Raw genomic sequence first — 19,965 nt, 5'->3', positions numbered from 1 at the left:
TAAAAAAAAAAAAAAGAGTCAGATGCTTAACTGACTGAGTCACCCAGGCACTCCAAGGTATTTTATTCTTTTTGATACAACTGTAAATGGGATTGTTTTCTAAGTTTCACTTTCTTATATAGAAACTGTATAGAAATGCAACAGATTTTTGTATATTGGTTTCGTATCCTATAACTATAGTGAATTTGTTGAATAGTTTTACCAGGTTTTTCGGTGGAGTCTTTAGGGTTTCCTATTATATAGTATCATGCCATCTGCAAATAGAGACAGCGTTACTACTTCTTTTCTGGTTGTGATGCCTCTTATTGCATTTTCTTTTCTGATAGCTGTGGGTAGGACTTCTAGTACCATGGGGAATAGAAGTGAAAGTGGACCTCCTTTCTTGTTCCTGGTTGTAGGGAAAAGCTCTTCAGGTTTTCACTGTTGGGTATGATGTCAGCTGTACATTTGTCATATATGGACTTTATTATGTTGAAGCATGTTCTCTCTGTACCCAGTTTGTTGAGATTTTCTCATGAATAGTTATTGAATATTGTCAAATTTTGTTCCGCGTCTGTTAAGATGATTATATGATTTTTATTCTTTATTTTGTTAATAGAGCTTATCACACTAATTGTGAATGTTGACCATTCTGGCATACCTGAAATAAACCCCACTTGATCATGGTATATGATCCTTTTAAAGTATTGTTGAGTTTGACTTGCTGATGTTTTGTTAAGGAATTTTATATCTAAGTTCATCAGTTATTTTCCTTAATTTTCTTTTCTTGTAGTTTCCTTATCTGATTTTGGTACCAGGGTCATGCTGGCCTCATAGGATAAGTATGCAAGTGTTCTCTTATCTTCTAGCTTTTTTAGAAGAGTTTGAGAAGGATTGGTATTAGTTCTTCCTTAAATGTTTGGTAGAATTTACCAGTGAAGCCATTCAGCTCCTAGACATTTGTTTGCTGGGAGGTTTTTGATTACTAATTCAACCTCCTTACTGTTAATTGACATGTTCAAATTATCTTTCCATAATTCAGTTCTGGTAACTTGTATGTTTATAGGGAATCCATTTCTTCTGGGTTGTCCAATTTCTTGGTGATTGTTCATCGTGGTCTCTTATGATGCTTTGTACATCTTTGGTGTAGGAATACCTTCTTGAAATAAGGAAGTTAAGTGAAAACCTCCCTGAAGTCTGCACTTTGAGGCTCTTAGCTCTTTTCCCCGAGTTTGGCTCCCAAAATATGGTCAGTTAGGTGTATGCCCTTAGGCAGGATATCAGAATATTTTGACAAGACTAAGAGAAAGTAAAGATTAAGTATCATCATTGCCCAGCCAGATCAGCCTACAGAGACCTGTACTGCCAGTGACCCTGGCCTACTGCCGGCACCTCTAGTCAGTTCCTCAATATGTGCCCACAGCCAAGGAACACCAGCCTTTGAGGAAATAGATTCTAAAAGTGAGACGCAACTACACAGCCACTTGACACAAAGACTATTCAGTGAGATAGAAATATAAAAAGAAAAGAACATCAGAGAGATGAAAGAAGACAGTGTATTGACAAAGTAAGAATTGGTACTGAAAAGAACACCATACAGAAAAGAACTTTTGGGAACTAAGCATAGGCATCAGAAATTAAAAATGAAATGTGTTTGGAAGATAAAACTTAGGAACTCTCAGAGAGAATAAAGTAAAAAGGCAAAACAGAAAGTAGTAGAGAGAACATGAGGAAACTTGGGATCTACTGATAAGGTCTAGCCCCAGGACCTCCACCCCGGAGGGGAGACGGGCCCAAGGCAAGGCCTTAATGCATAGCTCAGCTCAGGAGAATGTGCCTGAATCGACGGCCTTGAGTTTCCAGATGGGAAAGGGACATTGAATATCCAGCACAGCATATGAAAGTGGCTCCACATGGGTCACATTTCTTGAAAATTCAGACCCACGGGGGTCACCATGAGAAAAGACTAAAAGGTTTCTTTAGGAGACAACCTGATTACATTCAAAGGGATCAAGAGATGAGATGCCACTTGTCTTCCCACTGCAAAGAGGACCCTGGAAGACTGTAAGCCAAATTTCCTTCACAGCCCAGTAAAGAAGATTCCAACCTGCAGTTCTGATTCCGGCCAGACCACCAGTCATATGTGAGAGTTGATGGGTCAGATATGCCGGGTCTCAGGAATCTGATCTCCCCTGCACTCTTATTAGTCAGTCAAGAAGGAGGAAGATGTTGGATCTGGGAAGTTGCCCCAGACAGAGGGAAAGGGACCAGTCTCCTGGAGGGTGCCTAGGTGACACCCAGAGAGCGGTGATCACGGACATTCCAGAGTGGGAGCTGTGCTGCCCCTAAGATGAGCTGATGGACTTTCTGATCTGTGTAGATGTCTTGAGGAGAATTCATTAATTTGGGAGAATTTGATGACAAATAATGATAGCACATTGAAAATACAAAGGAAGCAGGCAAGTATTAACTTCAGGGAGATCAAAATGTTGTGCAAAGATGTTTACATTGTCCTAATGATAAGAATATTGAATATTAATCTAACCCAGATGAGGACGTCACTGTCAGAGAGGTGGCGGGACAGGAAGTGTGTGCGTGTGAGCCCATGTGTGTGCTTCTGCACATGTACGTGTGTAACAGAGGAGAGTACTGCTTCCTCTCATTGGGAATGCCCCCGATTCTAAGAAACCAGTAAGTAGGACATGCATGATTCCAGAAAGGAGACCACCTTATGCTTCTGTGGGAGAATTTACATGTTAAGTTGCTCTTCCCAAGTTTGAGGAGTTGTGAAATAAACAGCTCTTATGGAAAGTGCCTTTATTTTCCAAGAATAAAGAGACTAAAAGAAAAATTTATTTTTTCTTTTATAGTTTATTGTCAGGTGGTTTCCATATAACACCCAGTGCTCACCCCCACAAGTGCCCTCCTCCATGCCCGTCACCCCCTTCCCCTCTCCCCCTCCCCCATCAGCCCTTTGTTTGTTCTCGGTATTCAAGAGTCTCTCATGATTTGCCTTCCTCCCTCGCCGTATCTCTTTTCCCCCCTCCCCCTCCCCATGGTCCTCTGTTAAGTTTTTCCTGTTACACTTCTGAGTGAAAACCTATTCTCCCCGTCATTCTGGATATTGAGGATGTTTCTTCACGCACCACGCGCTTGTTTCAGGTGAGCGCCGTTTTGAATGGAATGTTAGATCAGAGCTTCAGGGATCGAGCCAGCCAGAAACACCAAGGACTGAGACTCACGAGTACAATTCTGCACAACTGGAGGACGTGGGACTCGTGGTGGGCCAGAGAGTCTGCTCCTGAAAGTAAAACAGCAGTGCTGACCTTACTGGCAAAAATTCTGCAGGTATCTTAAGAAATCTGAAAAAGTCAGTTGTTTTAGGATCTATAAATTGTATCTTGAAAAATTTGATGGAGGTTTCTTAAGAGCTCATTGGTTTGATAAATAAAAAACATTTATGTTAGACAGTTGCTGATTACATTATACTTTTTCTGTTTCTTGTACTTTATCTTATACTTTTTTAGTGTTTTTGCATGCATTGTCTTACCAGATAGTTTCAGAATATCTCAGAACAAGAATTGTTAAAATATTTTTGAATCACGAGAACAAATTTATAGGTTATTTCTAAAGTTAAATAACTTGGAAGATGTGTTAAAGGAATTCAGAGACATAATATGGAAATGTACCATGTTTTTATTACCTTCCTTTAGATTGATCCATCTTTTAATACAAACCACAGTGCATTCTCTGAAGTTTTTACAACATATGTTAGTCTACTTGGTGATTCAAAATTGGGTTTACATTTAAAGGTAAGTAAGGAAAAAATTTTTTTTTCAAATTACATTCTCCACTCTTTTCCCATTTTACACTTTTGCATATTTGTGATGTTTTCTGTGTTTTACTATGGAAACTTGCAAACATACTAGCAGAGAGTAGCCCCTATGCACCTGTCACGCAGCCCCAGTGGCCGCCTGTCTGTGGCCGTCTCTCTTCCACCACGCAGCCACTCCCACCCGTGAGGGAGACCGGCATCATGGTATCTGATCTGTGCGTTCTTTTGTATGTCTCTAAAAGATAAATATAGTCACAGTGAGCTTATCATACTTAGAAGAATTAACATTTACTTTTGCACATGTATGATTCAAATTGGCTTTTTTGAGAATTGCTGTATTAGCAAATGACAGAATTTAAACTATTATTCCATTATTTTTCTGTTAGTAAGTATATCTTGGTAAGTTTTAGGGTCAAAAATTTAATATTTTAATTTTAAAGTCCTATAATAGATTTTATGTTCTACTAAAATGCAGCCTAATGAAAGCCATCTTTTTATGAGGTCATGAAGATATTTCTTTGGAATTTTCTGTTTCATGGTTAACCAAGTTTCTCATTCCTCAGTATGAGAATCTGGGAACTTACTTGCTACACAAGGGAGATAGAAAGCAGCATCTACTTCCTTCTAGTTTCTTCTGCTCTCATGAAGTTCTGAATTAGTCCTGTGAGAGAATACTTATAAATCACCCCATAAGTCGTGCCAGGTGCACTTTCCATACCAAACTTTTCCAGGTTATCGCTACTAGAGTCTGTATTTGTAGAAGGAGAAATCACACACAGAATCATAGACACCATCCTGTTTAATTACATGTTGATTAAGTTAACATTGGCCCTGAGTTGGCCCACTGGCCTCTAGAGTAAGAAGCTGAGGTATAGCATTGCCTTCAGGTTGGTCTTCAGGGTAGTCTAGAAGGTGTTCTGAAGTCATTCATTGAATCCACACAGTGCTCTATTTGCAAAGCCTTTAGAAAGCAGTAATTTTATTTATTCTGTAGGATTCCTAAGCCCTGGCCGGTACAGTTTCATATATTAGTATGTATTGTTCCCACAGGGTCAAGCTGTAATTCTTCTTCCATTCTTTACCAATCTCACTGGAGGCAGTCTTGAAGACCTTAAGCATGTTCTGGAAAAGCTTATCGTTTCTAATTTCCCCATGAAGTCTGAAGAATTTCCCCCAGGAACTCTGCGGTACAATAATTATGTAGATTGCATGAAAAAGGTTAGTTTTTAGTAGTACTAAGTAAAATTAAAACAATGTTTTTCTGTTGCACTTCTGGATGAAAAGAAGTAACTGAAATATTCAGAGTCAGAGAAGTATCTAATATATGGAAAAATTGAGAGAATAGTCAAACAAGCATCTTAGCCATCTTTAATTATTTTGTCATACCTGCTTTATCTGTATATGAATGCCTGTGGTGTGTTTGTTTTGGCTGACACATTTGCAGGTTAGTTTCAGGCGTCATGATACTTCACCCCTGAATACCTCAAGCTGCATGTTCTCTAAGAATGGCGTAAAACTGGTTTTACACCTAAGAGAGTTAGCCCTCCTCTGACACTGTGTGTTACGTGGTCCGTATTCACATTTCTCTAAATGTCCCCACGTGTAGCTGTTTTTTTCAAACCAGCATCTTAATTAATGATCAAACCGAGTTGTTGCGTGTCTCGTATCTTTCAATCTAGAGCTACTTCACCCCCATCCCTTTTATTTTTCCGTGACATTGTGTTTCTGGAGGAAACGTCCGAATTTTCTCTTGAATACTTCCCTTGGATATTGTCCCCTGTTTGATTGTTTCCATGAGGTGTTCTTTCACTTTCCACCATCCTCTGTGCTTCCTCTGAACTAGAAGTTAGGCTTCATGTGTGGTTATGAGATTCAGGCTGATCTTTTTGGCAACAGCATCTCAGGAGGCAAACAGTATCATTGTTCCATTGGTAGTGACCTCGAGTCTGGAAGCCTGGTGAAAGTGGTGACTGCCTCATTTCTCTTGAATGCTGCATTTCTGCAATTAGCAGATCATTGATGTAGTGGTAGCATCCAAGTGTCCTGTTCCCAAGCAGTCTGTTCCCTAATAATTACTGCATCCACAGTACTTTCTCTTAATGTAAATGGTCTAAGGTAAATATAAGTGCAGTTACTTAATTGAAGAAAATTTCAGCCTAAAAAGGTGTAAAGCATCAGGAAGAAGGAACTCAGAGGGGCCTGAGTCAACAAAGGGAGATGGAGATGAGAACGTGTATAAGAAACTGTCAGAGTAACTTCAGAGAGGAGAGAAGGTATTGTGTCCACGACGTAGAACAAATAAGTGCCCTTGGAGATTAAATACATAAAACCAAATTTAAAAAAACCCAAAACTTCACAAAACAGGAGATGAAATTGAGGGTATTTCCTAGAAACCAGAACAACAGACGTGGACATGGGAGACGGGGGAGTAGAGGTGAGGACGTGAGGTGAGGAGCCGGAGCAGCCGCTGGGCGATGAAGGCGGTGTGGGAAGGACACGGCCCCCCGGAACGACAGAGCCCTGAGCTCCTGGAGGTGAAGATGAAGTCCTCCGTGACAGCGTGTCGTCGTGGAATTTCAGGATCCGGCATCAGATCTGTAGAGGATCCTGACCACTGTAAGAGGGAAAAGTAGCTGCAAAACCTTAGAGGAGTCAATACTCAAATGCTTAGCAAACATTATTATCTGCCAGGCATTCATGACAGCTGCACAAATGGTGAAAGTATTAGCATTTGTTAATTCTCTGTGAAAGCCTGTTTAATATTCTGTTTTGTTAGGACTCCTAAAAACAGAACAAAAATAAAAACGCAAGGAAACTATTATTTTTTTCCTAGTTCCTAGATGCGTTGGAATTATCTCAAAGTCCTGTACTGTTGCAGTTGATGACAGAAATTCTTTGTCGGGAACAGCAGCATGTTATGGAAGAATTATTTCAATCTACTTTCAAAAAGATTGCTGGAAAGTAAGTCATTCAGTTCTAGTTTGGGACCCAGGAAGCCATATACATTATATTTCTTTGGGGAATTATCTTCTCTGTTCCAAAAAAAGTTGAATGGCAATGCAGTCAACTCTTGTAGCTAAGTTTTATTTTGTTTTTCTTGGAGGAAAAAAGAACTTACTGTGAAAATTTTAAACACTCAAAGCCAGAGGGCAAGCACCGTGATGGAGCACGCCTCAGCGTTCTTCAGCGCCACCACCCCTATTTTAGCCTCTTTTCTCTCGTGCTGTAGTTCTTGCAATAAAGCAGATCCCTGATGCCATGTAACTTCGCCTCTAAGAACTTCTGTATGTATATTTAAAATTACACTGTTATTCCTGAGTTGATATAGTACGATTCTCAATGGAGACAAATTATCAGTACCTTCATTTTCAGATTTCTCCGGTAGTCTTCGATGCTCCAGACTGTTGGTTTATCTTAATTCTGTTCCAGAGGAGGCATTGTTCTCACCTGGCATTTCACTGTTGTCTCCAAGTCTGTCTTCATCTAGAACAGCCCCTACCCTCTTGTTTTTTGTTGTCGTTAAAGAAACCTGGACAGTGGGCCTACACAGTTTGTTACCTCCTCAATTTACCTGATAAAGCATATCCAAATGTATGAGATAGAACTCAAGCAGTGCTTACAGAGGAATTTGTATCTTTTAATACCTATGTTAGAAAATAAATATCCTAAATCAGTAATATAAACCTGTACCTTAAAATCAAGAAAAAGAAAACTAAATTGAAGGGAAGCAGAGGGAAGGAATAATGAAAATTAGAATGACAATTAATGACATCAAAAGCAGAAAAATGGTGGAGAAAAATCAGTGAAACAGAAATTGGCTCTGTGAAAAGGTAAATGAAATTGACAACTGCTAGCTAGACAAACTAGGAATAAAAAAGAAGGTACAGTTCATGAAAATTAGGAAAGAAAGAGGGAACCACTGACCTCTCAGAAATTAAAAAGTTTATAAGGGAATATGAACACCATTATTCAACAAATTTAGCAACTTAACTAAAACGGACAAATTCCTAAAAAGTCACAAATTATCAAAACTGACTCAAGAAGAAATAGAAAATCTGAGTATAACCTTTAATAAGTAAATAAATATAATTACTCATTTAAAATCTTCTCATAAAAAGAAAAGAATAAAATCTCTCAAAGGAAAGCCCAGACCCAGATAGCTTCACTGGTGAATTTTCATCAAATGTTTGAAGAAAAAATAATATCAACACTTTATAAACTTTTCAGAAAATAGAGGAGAAAGGAATCATTTGCAACTTATCCTATGAGACTAGTATCACACAGATAACAAAGCCAGATAGAAATATTGCAAGAAACCTAGAGACCAATATCTTTTGTGAATATAGACACAAAAATTTTCAAAAATGTATTTTAAAAAAAAAACAAAACAAAACACATCCAGCAAAGGGAACGCCTGAGTGGCACAGTTGGTCAAGCGTCCTTCTTCGGCTCAGGTCATGATCTCACAGTTAGTGAGTGTGAGCCCCACATTGAGCTCTGTGCTGACAGCTCAGAGCCTTGAGCCTGCTTGGGATTCTGTGTCGCCCCCTCTCTCTGCCCCTCCCCCGTCAGACTGTTTCTCTTTCAAAAATGTAAAAGGCAACTAGATTGGAAAAAAAGAAGCAAAACTGCCCTTATTTTCAGATGACAGAAAGGAGAATATCCTCAAGATCTATAAAAAGCTTTCAGAACTAATAAGCAATTATAGGAAGTTTGTAGGATACAGGATCAGTGTCCAGAAATCAATTGTTTATCTGTATGTGAGCAGAAGACATTTCAAAACTATAACCAGGAAAATAATTGCATTCTTAATAGCATCATAAAGAGCAAAGTAATAAATTTAGTAGTATATTCAACAAAAGAAATGCAAGACTTGTGCACTAAAAATTACAGCCCATTGCTGAAGGAAATAAAAAAAGTAAAGATTTAAATAAATGGAGAGAGATTCCATGTTCATTAATTTGAATATTCAATATTGTTACCATGGCAGTTCTGTTAAGTTGATACATAAATTTAATGAAATCCACGGAAAAATTCTAGCAAGACTTGTGTATGTGTGTGTATGTTCAGTTTAAAATTTTCATTTTAATTATAATTTACTTACTTTCTGAGAATACACAGTTCGTGTTCCAAAATCACTTGGTAAATTTTCTTCAGTATGTAGCTATTACACCAATTAGGTGTGCTTACTTCAGTTAATTACCAATTTTAGAAGTTGTTTATCTTTTTTCTTTTGATTTAATTTTTTTAACGTGTAAAACGTTGACGTGATTTGAAAGTCCTAACCGTGTAATGAGCTATATTTAGGAGTCTCACTGCTGGTTTCTGTCCCTTCTCTTGTTCCTATTCCCCTCCCCTGTTTTCTATTTCATGTCTTCTGCGAATCAGTACATGTCAGTACCCAGAGACCTTCAGTCCTTTTTTATTTAAAGAACTGCATAATTATTCAGTGTAGCGTCGTATTTTGAAGCAGCCCCTACTGATAGACTTGGGCTCAATCTTTTGCTATTAAAAATAGTGTCACCGTGAATAGCCCGGTGTATATGTCATTTTGTATTTTCCCAGTGTGTGTTCGGAGTGGGTTCCGACACGTAATCCGGAAGGTGAATGTGTTTGTGATTTCTGCTAGCTTTCACCACATCCCTAATTCTGAGGCCGTAATGATTGGCATTCCCGCGGCGGTGTGCGAGAGGCGGCCTCGTCCCAGGCTCGCTGGTAGAGTAGATTGCCAGAAGCTGGGTGTTTTCCAGTTGTGTAGGTGAGGGGCTCTCAGTGTTGTGTTAATTCATGTGTCTCTTATTATGCGTGAAGGAGAGCAGATGTTCATGTATTTAGAGCTCATTTGCATTTATTTTTCAGTCAGCTATCTGCTCGCCCAATTTTGTTACCAAATTTTTGCTCTTTTTCCTTTCCCTTTCCTCCTCCTCTTCCTTTTAACTTCCTATATAAGAGTTTCAGAGCTGTGCACCTCCGTCGTGCTCAGTATCAGGAAGCTCTTCAGAAGAATGTAGATCTAAGGCAGTGCCCACGTAAATATTCCAGAAGCCCGGGTAGCATCTAGGAGCGCCCTGCAGCCGTGCACTTTTGTGACCGAATTACCTTCATCTAGTATTTTTGCGCGGCTTCGTATTTAATTTCTGAGTATCAGGATTTTAGAACTAGAAAAGGATTTTAATGATCATTTAGTCCTAACCTCATATTCTTATAGGTGAGGAAACTAACTCTGCATTCTTCGTCTATGGATTTATAGACAAAATCTTCTAGATGAGCATTCAAGTATCTTTTCTTCCAGATGAGAATATAAAGAGTCAGATGAATGTGTCTCTGTATAGGAAATAGGAATGACAGTTTACTAAGAAGAGACTAGAGTTTTTAAATTATAATTCAGGAGTTTCAAATTCTGGAATTGTGATCATCTTCAGACCTGAGATCTCCCACAGCCTTCCAGATGTTTTCTAAACAAGATCAGGTTTGAAAGTAAATGAAAACTGTTCTGAATGCCTAAATTTGGCATGAGGATTTCTGGGGATGAGTTTAATAACATGGTGTATGTACAAATGCTTCTTGTTATTCATGCTTTATTTTTATATGTATATATAATCTTTAAAGTTAATTTTTTAAATTTGTAGTCATTGGTGTTTGTTCTGCTTGTTATATGGGTAGGCACTCATAAAATATTTGTTCAAAGCAGGGATGTTCATATAATTTTCTGTTTTTCTTAGGAGTTCCTGTGTCACACAATTAGCCCTTTTGGAAAGTGTGTACACGATGTTCAAGAGGGATGACCTGCTTTCAAATGTCACTCGCCAGGCGTTTGTAGATCGCTCTCTCCTCACTCTGCTGCGGCACTGCAGCCTGAACGCTTTGAGAGAATTCTTCAGCAAAATTGTGGTGGATGCCGTTGATGTCTTGAAGTCTAGATTCACAAAGGTATTGTACATCTATTGTTAAGTGTACTACTACTTTTTTAATGTTTCATTTATTATTTTTGAGAGAGAGTAAGACAGAGTGTGAACAGGGGAGAGGCAGAGAGAAAGGGAGACACAGAATCCGGAGCAGGCTCGAAGGTTTGAGCTGTCAGCACAGAGCCCGACATGGGGCTTGAACTCATGAACCATGAGATCATTACCTGAGCTGAAGTTGGACACTTAACCAACTGTGCCACCCAGGCGCCCCTTAAATTGACTACTGATAAGTCCTGATAAATCTTCTCAGCCAGTGTTCTTAAAAACTGCAGTGTGGGGGCGCCTGGGTGGCTCAGTTGGTTAAGCATCCGGCTTTGGCTCAGGTCATGATCTCGCGGTTCATGGGTTCGAGCCCCGCGTCGGGCTCTGTGCTGATGGCTACCTCAGAGCCTGGAGCCTGCTTCGGATTCTGTGTCTCCCTCTCTCTCTGACCCTCCCCTGCTCTCACTGTCTCTGTCTCTTAAAAATAAATAAAAACCATAAAAAAAATTAAAAAAAAAACTGCAGTGTGTTCAATCAGAGGATCTCTGTTGCTCAAAGAGCATTCCTCGACAGTTTGGTAACAACTTGTAGCATTAGTTTCTTGAGGGTGCTGTAACAAATTACCACCAGCATGGCTTAGAAGAACAGAAATTTATTCTCTCATAGTTCTGCAGGCCAGAAATCCGTTTCCTGGGGCTGAAACCAAGGTGTTGCAAGGCCCCAGTGGTCCTAGGGGAAAATCCGTTCTTTGCCTCTGCTAGCTTCTGGCAGCTGCCACATTCTGTGGCATGTGGCCATGTCACTCCTCTCTGTGCTTCTGTGGTCACACTTCCCCCTCCTCTTCTGTCTCATCTCTCTCTGCCTCCCTCTTATAAATATGTGATTGTATTGAGGGCCCACTTGGATCATCTCCCCATCTCAGGATCCAGTACTTGATTTCATCCGTATAGTCCTTTTTAGTCATAACATTCATGGATCCAGTGGTTAAAACGTGGGTCTTTGTGTGTGGATATTATTCAGTCAAATACAGCCCACCTGTACCGAACGTTCCCTCTTGCAGAATACATCGATCCCATTGCAGTATCCCCCAAAGTCTAAATGCACTGTAGCATCAGCTCTTAAGTGCAGAATTGCATCCGAACATCATCAGTCAGAGTCCTCCAACTTTCCTCATTCAAACCATACCAGTCCGGTGTGGGTGGGATCCCGGGTGGGATCCATCACGGGGCAAAACTCTTCCCGTCTGTGGGCCTGTGAAACGAGAAAGTAAACCATTTGTTTTTCTTCCGTGTAGAGTTCAGGGATTACAACAGTCTTTTTTCATTTCATTTGTCTTTGTCCCTTTCAGTCCAAACTGGTGGTGTTTCTTCCGGTGTAACATTCTCAAAAACTCTGTACCTCTCCTTTTATGTCTCAGCGGTTATCCATTACACAGGAGAGCCCTCCGCATTTCCTGGTGGACAAGTCCATCTCTGTTCCTGGTCTCATGACACGGTGGAGGGCACCCCTGAGTCCCATGCTTGCTTTCTTCAGCACTCGCCCGAGACGTCCAGCCGCACCCTTGTCGTCTCTGGAGCCGCTTTTCTAAACGCTGAAGCTCCTAATGTTAGGCTCTTGTACTCTGGATAAGCTGAGAATTTCTCAAATCATCAAGGTTTGGTTCTTTTTGCCTAGTGGTTCCTAATTCAATTTATCTCTTGCCCCTCACATTTTATTTTAAGCAGCAAAGAAGAAAGCAGGTAGCACTTTCAAAAAATGTGCTTGGAAATTTCCTGAATATTCAAGTGCTTGTAGGTTGTGCTGTGTGTGCCACCACAGAACACCACCCAGCTACGTTTTCTGCCGCTGTGCAAGGGTCCCCTTTCCTTCAGTGTCAAAAATATGTTCTTTATTTCCTTCTGAGACCTCACTGGCGGCTACTTTAACATCCATATTTGTACCAAGAATATGTTGATGGTGATTGAGATGTTCTCTGAGACAATTTGGCTTTTTCGCTTCCTTCTTAGCTCTCACCAGCCGGGCCTTCCACCAGCCGTCGCTGCAGGCAGTGTAGTCTTTTTCTGTCATGCATGGCAAATTTCTTTCAGCCTCTACCCATCATCCAATTCCAAATTCACATTCATATTTTTGGCATTTGTTACAATAGATTCAACTCTCGATGTCAAAATATGTGTTATTTCCTGAACCTTCAAGTAATAAATTACCATAAGCTTGGTGGTGGCTTAGAACAACAAAATGTATTCTCTCCAAGTTTTGGAGGCCAGAAGTCCAGTATTAGTTTCACTGAGCTAAATTTATGGTGTTGCCATGGCCGTGCTTGACCTAGTGGCTCTGAGTGTCCCCTTCTCATGTCCTCCCGCTTCTGGCGGCTGCTGGCATTCCTTAGTATGTGCCTGCATCACTCTGACCTCTAATTCTGTCATCCCATTGCCTTTTCCTTTCTGTCTCACCCCTTTCCCGTCCTCTTGCAAGGTTATGTGTGATCTCACCTAGAGCCCACATGACCAAATAGAACTGTCCACGAATCTCAAGATCCTTAATCACTTTTGCAAAGTCCTTTTTTTGCCTTATGAGAACTCACTCATAGGTTCTGGGAATTAGGATTTGGATATCTTTAGGAAATACCATAAATCGCTGAAAATTTTGTTGTTTTAATACATTGAAGTTTTACCTGCTATTGTCATGACTTTGATAAGATTTTGTGCAAAAGTCCTTCACTGTTTGGACATTATGTGTTATTTCCTGGCACATTCAATACAATACATCAATACTTATACCCATGTTTCTGAGCTTCGGCAACCTCCGACTGAAGTGAATCAACATCTTTGTTAAAATTACTTTCAATTATTTTCGACTGTTTTTGTTAAAAAAAGAGCATTGAGTATTAAATATATTTAGTTGAACATTTTATATATTCATAAACTCCTTTTCTTGTTTAATAAGACCAAAGATAATTACTTGTTACTTTTCCGTAGCTAAATGAATCTGCCTTTGATACTCAAATCACCAAGAAGATGGGCTGTTATAAGATTCTAGATGTGATGTATTCTCGTCTTCCAAAAGATGATGTTCATTCGAAGGAGTCTAAAATTAATCAAGTTTTCCATGGCTCGTGTGTTACAGAAGGAAGTGAACTTACAAAGACACTTATTAAGTAAGATTTAGTTAATTTGGGGTTGTATTTGATTCGTTAATATTTTTGATGCATATTTGGGGTTGTATTGATTCGTCAATATTTTTGATGCATATATTTTATGCATGTTTTTAATGTGAATGTTTGTTTATTTAAGTATGAGTTTTTGTAGTTTTCTTGTTTTTTTTTCCTTATGTACAAACTACTTAGGTGGACTTTAATTTAGGAGACTATGGGTAATGTGTTTTTTTCTATACTCCTCTTTTATAGGGAAAAAAACCTTCATTTCTTCTGTTGTTTTTTCCTACCATTTTCCTCCCTTACTAGGTTAATATCTTTTTAGTGGTATGATTTGCAGTATGAAAGGATTTATGTGTTTTATTTTTCCTGATCTCCATTTGAAATTAAAGGCATGATTGTACGTTTAAGCAGGTATTCTGTAAAGTAAGTAATCACACACATTTCCTCTAAACCTGGCCTTCTGATGAAGTCCCCTCTCAGTAACTATTGCCACAGACCTTGTCAGTCTTCTTTGGCATTTCCCAAGCAAGCCTGTCCTTACGCTCCTCTTACCCTGGTCCTTCTTCCACCTCCTCCGGAAGTGCTGTCCCTCCATCGAGCCTTGAGTGCCGTCTAATTTTCCTTCGTCCTCCCCCGCCGGCCTGCGCGCGCCCTGTCGGTCACCAGCTCTGGAGGGGCGTGTCCCCTCCGCGCTCCGAAGACGGGCGCCTCTCCTCCGCTCCGTCCCCTCCAGCGGTGCGGCGTCGGGCGGTCCCCTGGCTACTCTCCCTACTCCGCTCTGCTCCCGGCCAGGCGGGCAGCTTTGTCTGTGCTGCCAGGGCGGCAGGGTCTCCGCAGCGCGAACCCGACTCTTGGCGTCCTCCTGCCTCAAACACTCCAGGGGCAGCGGCAGCAGACTTCTTCCGTAAGGGTCCCGCCGGAAAGGAACTACTTTCTGGTTTGCAGGCTGTCTGGCCTCTTGCACCTGCTCCATGTACTGGCAGCGCAGTGGTAATCCAGACGCCGACGAGTGGGCGTGGCCGTGCTCGGAAGAAACGGTTTTCTTTGTTGTTTTTACTATTTTAATGTTCATGTTAGAGAGACTGAGAGAGAGAGCGCGCGTGCGTGGGCAGAGAAGGAGGTGGGGGGGCAGAGCGAGAGGGAGACACAGAATCCGAAGCAGGCTCCAGGCTCGGAGCTAGCTGTCAGCACAGAGCCCCACGCGGGGCTCGAACCCACGAACCGCGAGATCATGACCTGAGCCGAAGTCAGGCACTGACTGAGCTGCCCAGGCGTCCCGACAGAACTGTTCTCAAAAGTACCCGGCCACCCGGGCGTGTTTGGCGACGCCGTCGTGCAGAAGCCCGGCTCCTGAGCCCGGCAGGCAGCCCTCCGCCTCTGGCTCACCGCGGGGCACCGCCGATGCCCCCCTCATCTTCCGCACACAGTGTGGCGAATGCGTCCTGTACGTGACACTCCTCTCTGCTCACAATCCTCACATAACGTAGGAATCAAAATTCGGTTCAGATGACTTCTCTCAAAGCCTTTGTTGGCCCCTCCACCTGGGTTGCCGGCCATCCTCCCGGCTTCCACCCCCCAGCTTACTGCGCGTCGTGCCATCGCCGAGCTTGCCACGGCGTCGGGAATCCCGGGACGCTGCCGCCTGCCCTGTGCGTCCAGCGGCGGCTGGCTGCTCTTGGCCTTTTGGGTACTTGGTACTGTGCCGGGCTCACACCGGCCACTCTGAAAAGGCTAAATCGAATTGAGGTCCTGTTGCCAGGCATTGCTGGGCTTGAGCGACGGTCTCCCTGCTGGGTGAATCGATTTCTAACGTGGACCCGCCCTGCAGATTGTGCTATGATGCCTTCACGGAGAACATGGCGGGCGAGAATCAGCTGCTGGAGACCAGGAGACGGTACCACTGCGCTGCCTACAACTGTGCCATTTCTGTGATCTGCTGCGTCTTCACCGAACTGAGATTTTACCAAGGCTTCCTGTTCAGCGAGAAACCTGAAAAGGTAGGCTTCTGACGGTTTCATTGTTGCCAACGTTGTCGGATTTCAAGTTAGATTATGTAAACTAAAATTATGTCATAACTTGCACCTTCTTGTGATACTAAAGGTGTAGTTCTTTTAGTTCTGCATATATACACTTTAGAAGCCAAAATGCCTTCTGTGAATTATTGAGTAGCATTAATTTTGTACTAGCATTCGCAGTAACAGTCTCCACTATTCAGATGTTCTTACCATGACTTTTTTGATTTACAGAACTTGCTTATTTTTGAAAATCTGATTGACCTGAAACGCTGCTATACATTTCCTGTGGAAGTTGAGGTGAGTGACATTTTTCACTGGTGTTCCTAAGTTTAAAAAATTTACCAAGTGCCTATAGGAGAACAAAACAAATGTTTTAATGAACATATTAAATTCCCAGGATTCAAGCCTGCTTTGAACTATAAAATCTGGTCATTTCATGTAGTTTGGTCTCTCAGGCAACTATAAAAGCATGATCATAACTCAGTTTTTTGCTCTCTTAACTAGTAAAGGATAGAAAATGGCAATAAACGGAGCTGTTTCCCAGAAGTTCTGTGCTGAGTAAATTTATCTGTGCAGTGAAATCAAGATCCTTCCAGACACAGAACTCTAACGCTGTGGCCCCGCATGGGTGATTTGGCAGGATAATGGGGTGCTGTGAGCTGAAGTCACGTGGATAAGTGGGCAACTTACTGTGGCAGACATGACAAGCTTGATTTTAGCCTAGCTGAGTTTCACACCAGCCTCAGCAAATGCTAGGAGATTGTTGCTGCAGCTTTTCACAGCCCATTGGAAACGGGAATTGGGCAGATTGCTAGAGCTCGCAGGCCATGGTCTGGGTCAGGAACTAGCATTCATGTTAATCTGCTTAGCTGCTGCCTCGAGCATCTCTGAGTGGGTCATGATCTCATGTAAATGGTTGCTTCCTGCCTTCCGCCCTTTTGGAACAAGATTGGGTACTTCTTTCAAGGTGTTATGCTGCTCAAAGAACTAAAAATCAAAAAAATAATAGCACTAGTTTAATAAGCATTCAGACACTTGCTTTATGTTACTCCTAAATTTTGCAGCAGCATTGTGAGGTGCTCTGATATACCATCACCGTACAGTTGAGGACACTGAGCTCACAGGTAAAGTGCAGACTGTTAGTAACCTGCGCCCGTGGCTGCCACATCTCAGCCCACCCTGGGTCCTCAAGCAGGTTGGCAAAAAATTTTTTTATTTATATTTTAATGTTTATGCATTTTGAGAGAGAGGGAGCATGAGCAGGGACAGAGAGAGAGAGAATCCCATGCAGGCTCTGCACTGTCAGCATGGAGCCTGACTTGGGGCTTGATCCCAGGAACTACAAGATCAGGACCTCAGCTAAATTCGAGTTGAGCCACCGAGGTGCCTCAAAAAATTAATTTTTAAACAAGACTTGGATCAAATTTAAAAGCATTAAAAAAATCTACAAAGAAATACAGGCCAATGCCCTTAAGGAGTGCATTTCCCACAGATTCTCACAGAACCCCACCAAGGCAGGAAATTCTATTTCCTCAAGGAGAAAATCGTGATAAGGTTTTAAAAAGTTTTAAATTTTGCATTTGGTTTGCCTGATAGGTTCCTATGGAAAGAAGGAAGAAGTACATTGAAATTAGGACAGAAGCCAGAGAAGCAGGAAATGGGGATTCAGGTAGGTTGTTTTCAAGTGACGAGAAAGATTCTGATAGTTGGCATTTGTTACGTGAATAAAAAATGTTTTAAATATGCCTGACCGTTGAAATAGAGTTTGAAAAGGTTTTAAGTGGTAAGTAGAATTTTATTTTGAAAGAAATTCAATTTGCTAAACTTTTAACTACATGGAAAGATCTCAGAGTGACCAGAGAGGGCTGAGAAATGGTATGCTTTTCTTAAAAGTGCAAGATCGGTTGATATTTATTTGTTTGCATATGGACCATGTCTGTAGGTTGTTTACATACATTCAGAAATCGGTGTTAAAATGCATGTCTCAGCCTGCCACTCCTCTGCTCCAGACCGCTGCCAGCTCCACTCCCTGAGGACAGAGCTGCCCGAGGCCTGCCCCCCAGCTGCCTCCTTGCTGCTCTCCTGCGCACTCTGCCCCAGTAGTGCTGCCCCCTGCCTGCACCTATAGGCCCCAGGGCATTTGCACATGATGTTACCTCAGCCTGGAATACTCTTGGTCCCAGATATCAGCGTTTTGTTGAATGCCAGCCTTTGAAGGAAGTTCTCCTGGCTTCCTGATATAAAATTATCTGTCTCTTACTTCACATGCTCCTTGTTTCAGTTTTTTGCTTAATTTTTCTTTATACCCTTTTTCCCCCTGACTTGAGGATAAAATTTGGACCAGTTTTGTAAATTCCGTACATATGTGAATTGGTTGTTTTATAGTAGTATCTTTTCCCACATTTATGTTAGACTTTATATGTAAAATGTACCTCATCAAAATTTTAAATGCAAAGAAATTCTGTTAACATCGTATACAAAAGTTGTATGTGGTTTAACTTAATTTCTTTGTCCATGACGGTGTAGAGTAACCGCTCAGTAAGGACAAAAGCAGAATTTCCCCATTTTCTTTTAGATTGTTAGTCTGGATATCAGTTGAGAATCACAGGATTGATAAAAGCCTTAGTCTTTTAATTTTATTAATATCAGTCGAGCTTAAAGTAATACATTTTTGGCTAATTTGAATAACTGTGTTTGTTCTTTATATCTTAGGTGGCCCTCGTTATATATCTTCCTTGTCGTATTTGGCAGACAGCAGCCTGAGTGAGGAAATGAGTCAATTCGATTTCTCAACTGGAGTTCAGAGCTATTCATACGGTTCCCAGGACCCTAAATCTACCACTGGTCATTTGTGGAGACGGGTGATCACATTTCGTATATTAAAAAATACTGTTGGCATTTGTAAAGGAAAGCGGGCTCCACTGCTAGGGGAAGCCAGTTCTCTGACGGAGTCCTCAGAGAATAGCGTTAGGAGAATTTTCCAAGATGTAAATGCCAGCCTTCCATCCTGTGGACTCCCATTGGACCGTGTCAGCACGGGAAAGCAGGCTCTCTCCAGGGGCCCGCTCACATTCACCAGTCCCCGTGAGATTACTGTTTTAAATCCGAGCTGTAAGGGTTTCCAGGGAGAAAGATGATTACCGTACTGAGACGCCTTGCTGATAGGACTTGCATTCTCTCTGCACAGAAAGTGAAGAGGCTGTTTGAATATTTGATGTTATCTAACCGAGATAACTGAGTGCATCTGTGCTCACAAATCATAGCTTAACCTCATAAACAGATAGCAAACGTGTAGGTAGACATACCCGTGTGCGCTTACGCGGGCGCACACACGTGTTCGCATGTGCAAAACCCTGAGCTCCACAGGCACATCGGATTCCTGTCCAGGGCTCATTCAGGTTTCTTCCCTTCCCGGTTTCTCTGGTACGCGCCGAGTGACGACTTCTTTCTCTCAGCCCCTGTGCTTTCCTCCACACTCGATGCCCTCCTGGGGCGGGTCCGGAACCCCAGGCGGGCACCCCGCCCTCTCCTTCTCCGTCCCCAGACTCTGCCAGGCAGCTCTTGCCCTACTCTGCCCAGGGGCTTTTTGCCCCAGGAGGGTGGGAGCAGCGCAGTGTTGTTGAGGTGGAGTTGGTACCTTATGTCGCCTCCTGGGTGGGCTTCTCTTTTTTAATGAATGTTTCCAAGAGGGCCCATTCATTAGTTCGTTCACCTAGATTATGTCCTACGTTTCTGCTGGGCAGTAACCAGTGTGAGCTGGTTCTGCTGTGGCTACACTGGCCAGCGAGAGCCCTCCTCCGTGAACAGGCCGTTTACGTTGAGGCCTCGTGGTTCAGTCCTCGAGCCTCCAGCTTGATGGGGTGACCGCGCCCCGCGTCGGGTCTGTCTGGTCCTCCAGCGTGATGGGTGACCGCGCCCCGCGTCGGGTCTGTCTGGTCCTCCAGCGTGATGGGTGACCGCGCCCCGCGACGGGTCTGTCTGGTCCTCCAGCGTGATGGGGTGACCGCGCCCCGCGTCGGGTCTGTCTGGTCCTCC

The 19,965-nt window shown here is 42.2% G+C and overlaps 1 protein-coding gene across 1 annotated transcript in view; it reads left to right on the top strand.

Annotated features, from left to right (window-relative positions):
• PRKDC (protein kinase, DNA-activated, catalytic subunit) overlaps positions 1-19,965 on the top strand; it is a 183,083-nt gene that overhangs the window by 72,200 nt on the left and 90,918 nt on the right. The window contains exons 37-46 of the mRNA XM_029923172.1: positions 3,142-3,327; positions 3,693-3,791; positions 4,865-5,032; positions 6,648-6,775; positions 10,537-10,744; positions 13,737-13,915; positions 15,744-15,912; positions 16,162-16,227; positions 17,527-17,599; positions 18,643-18,791. Coding sequence (XP_029779032.1) covers positions 3,142-3,327; positions 3,693-3,791; positions 4,865-5,032; positions 6,648-6,775; positions 10,537-10,744; positions 13,737-13,915; positions 15,744-15,912; positions 16,162-16,227; positions 17,527-17,599; positions 18,643-18,791 — 1,425 coding nt within the window. The remainder of the gene's footprint in view (positions 1-3,141; positions 3,328-3,692; positions 3,792-4,864; positions 5,033-6,647; positions 6,776-10,536; positions 10,745-13,736; positions 13,916-15,743; positions 15,913-16,161; positions 16,228-17,526; positions 17,600-18,642; positions 18,792-19,965) is intronic.

This window comes from Suricata suricatta, chromosome 15 (genome assembly GCF_006229205.1).
Source record: "Suricata suricatta isolate VVHF042 chromosome 15, meerkat_22Aug2017_6uvM2_HiC, whole genome shotgun sequence".
Lineage (NCBI taxonomy): Eukaryota > Metazoa > Chordata > Mammalia > Carnivora > Herpestidae > Suricata > Suricata suricatta.
The sequence above is the reverse complement of the archived record's forward strand: the minus strand, read 5'-3'. Positions and strand labels throughout refer to the sequence as shown.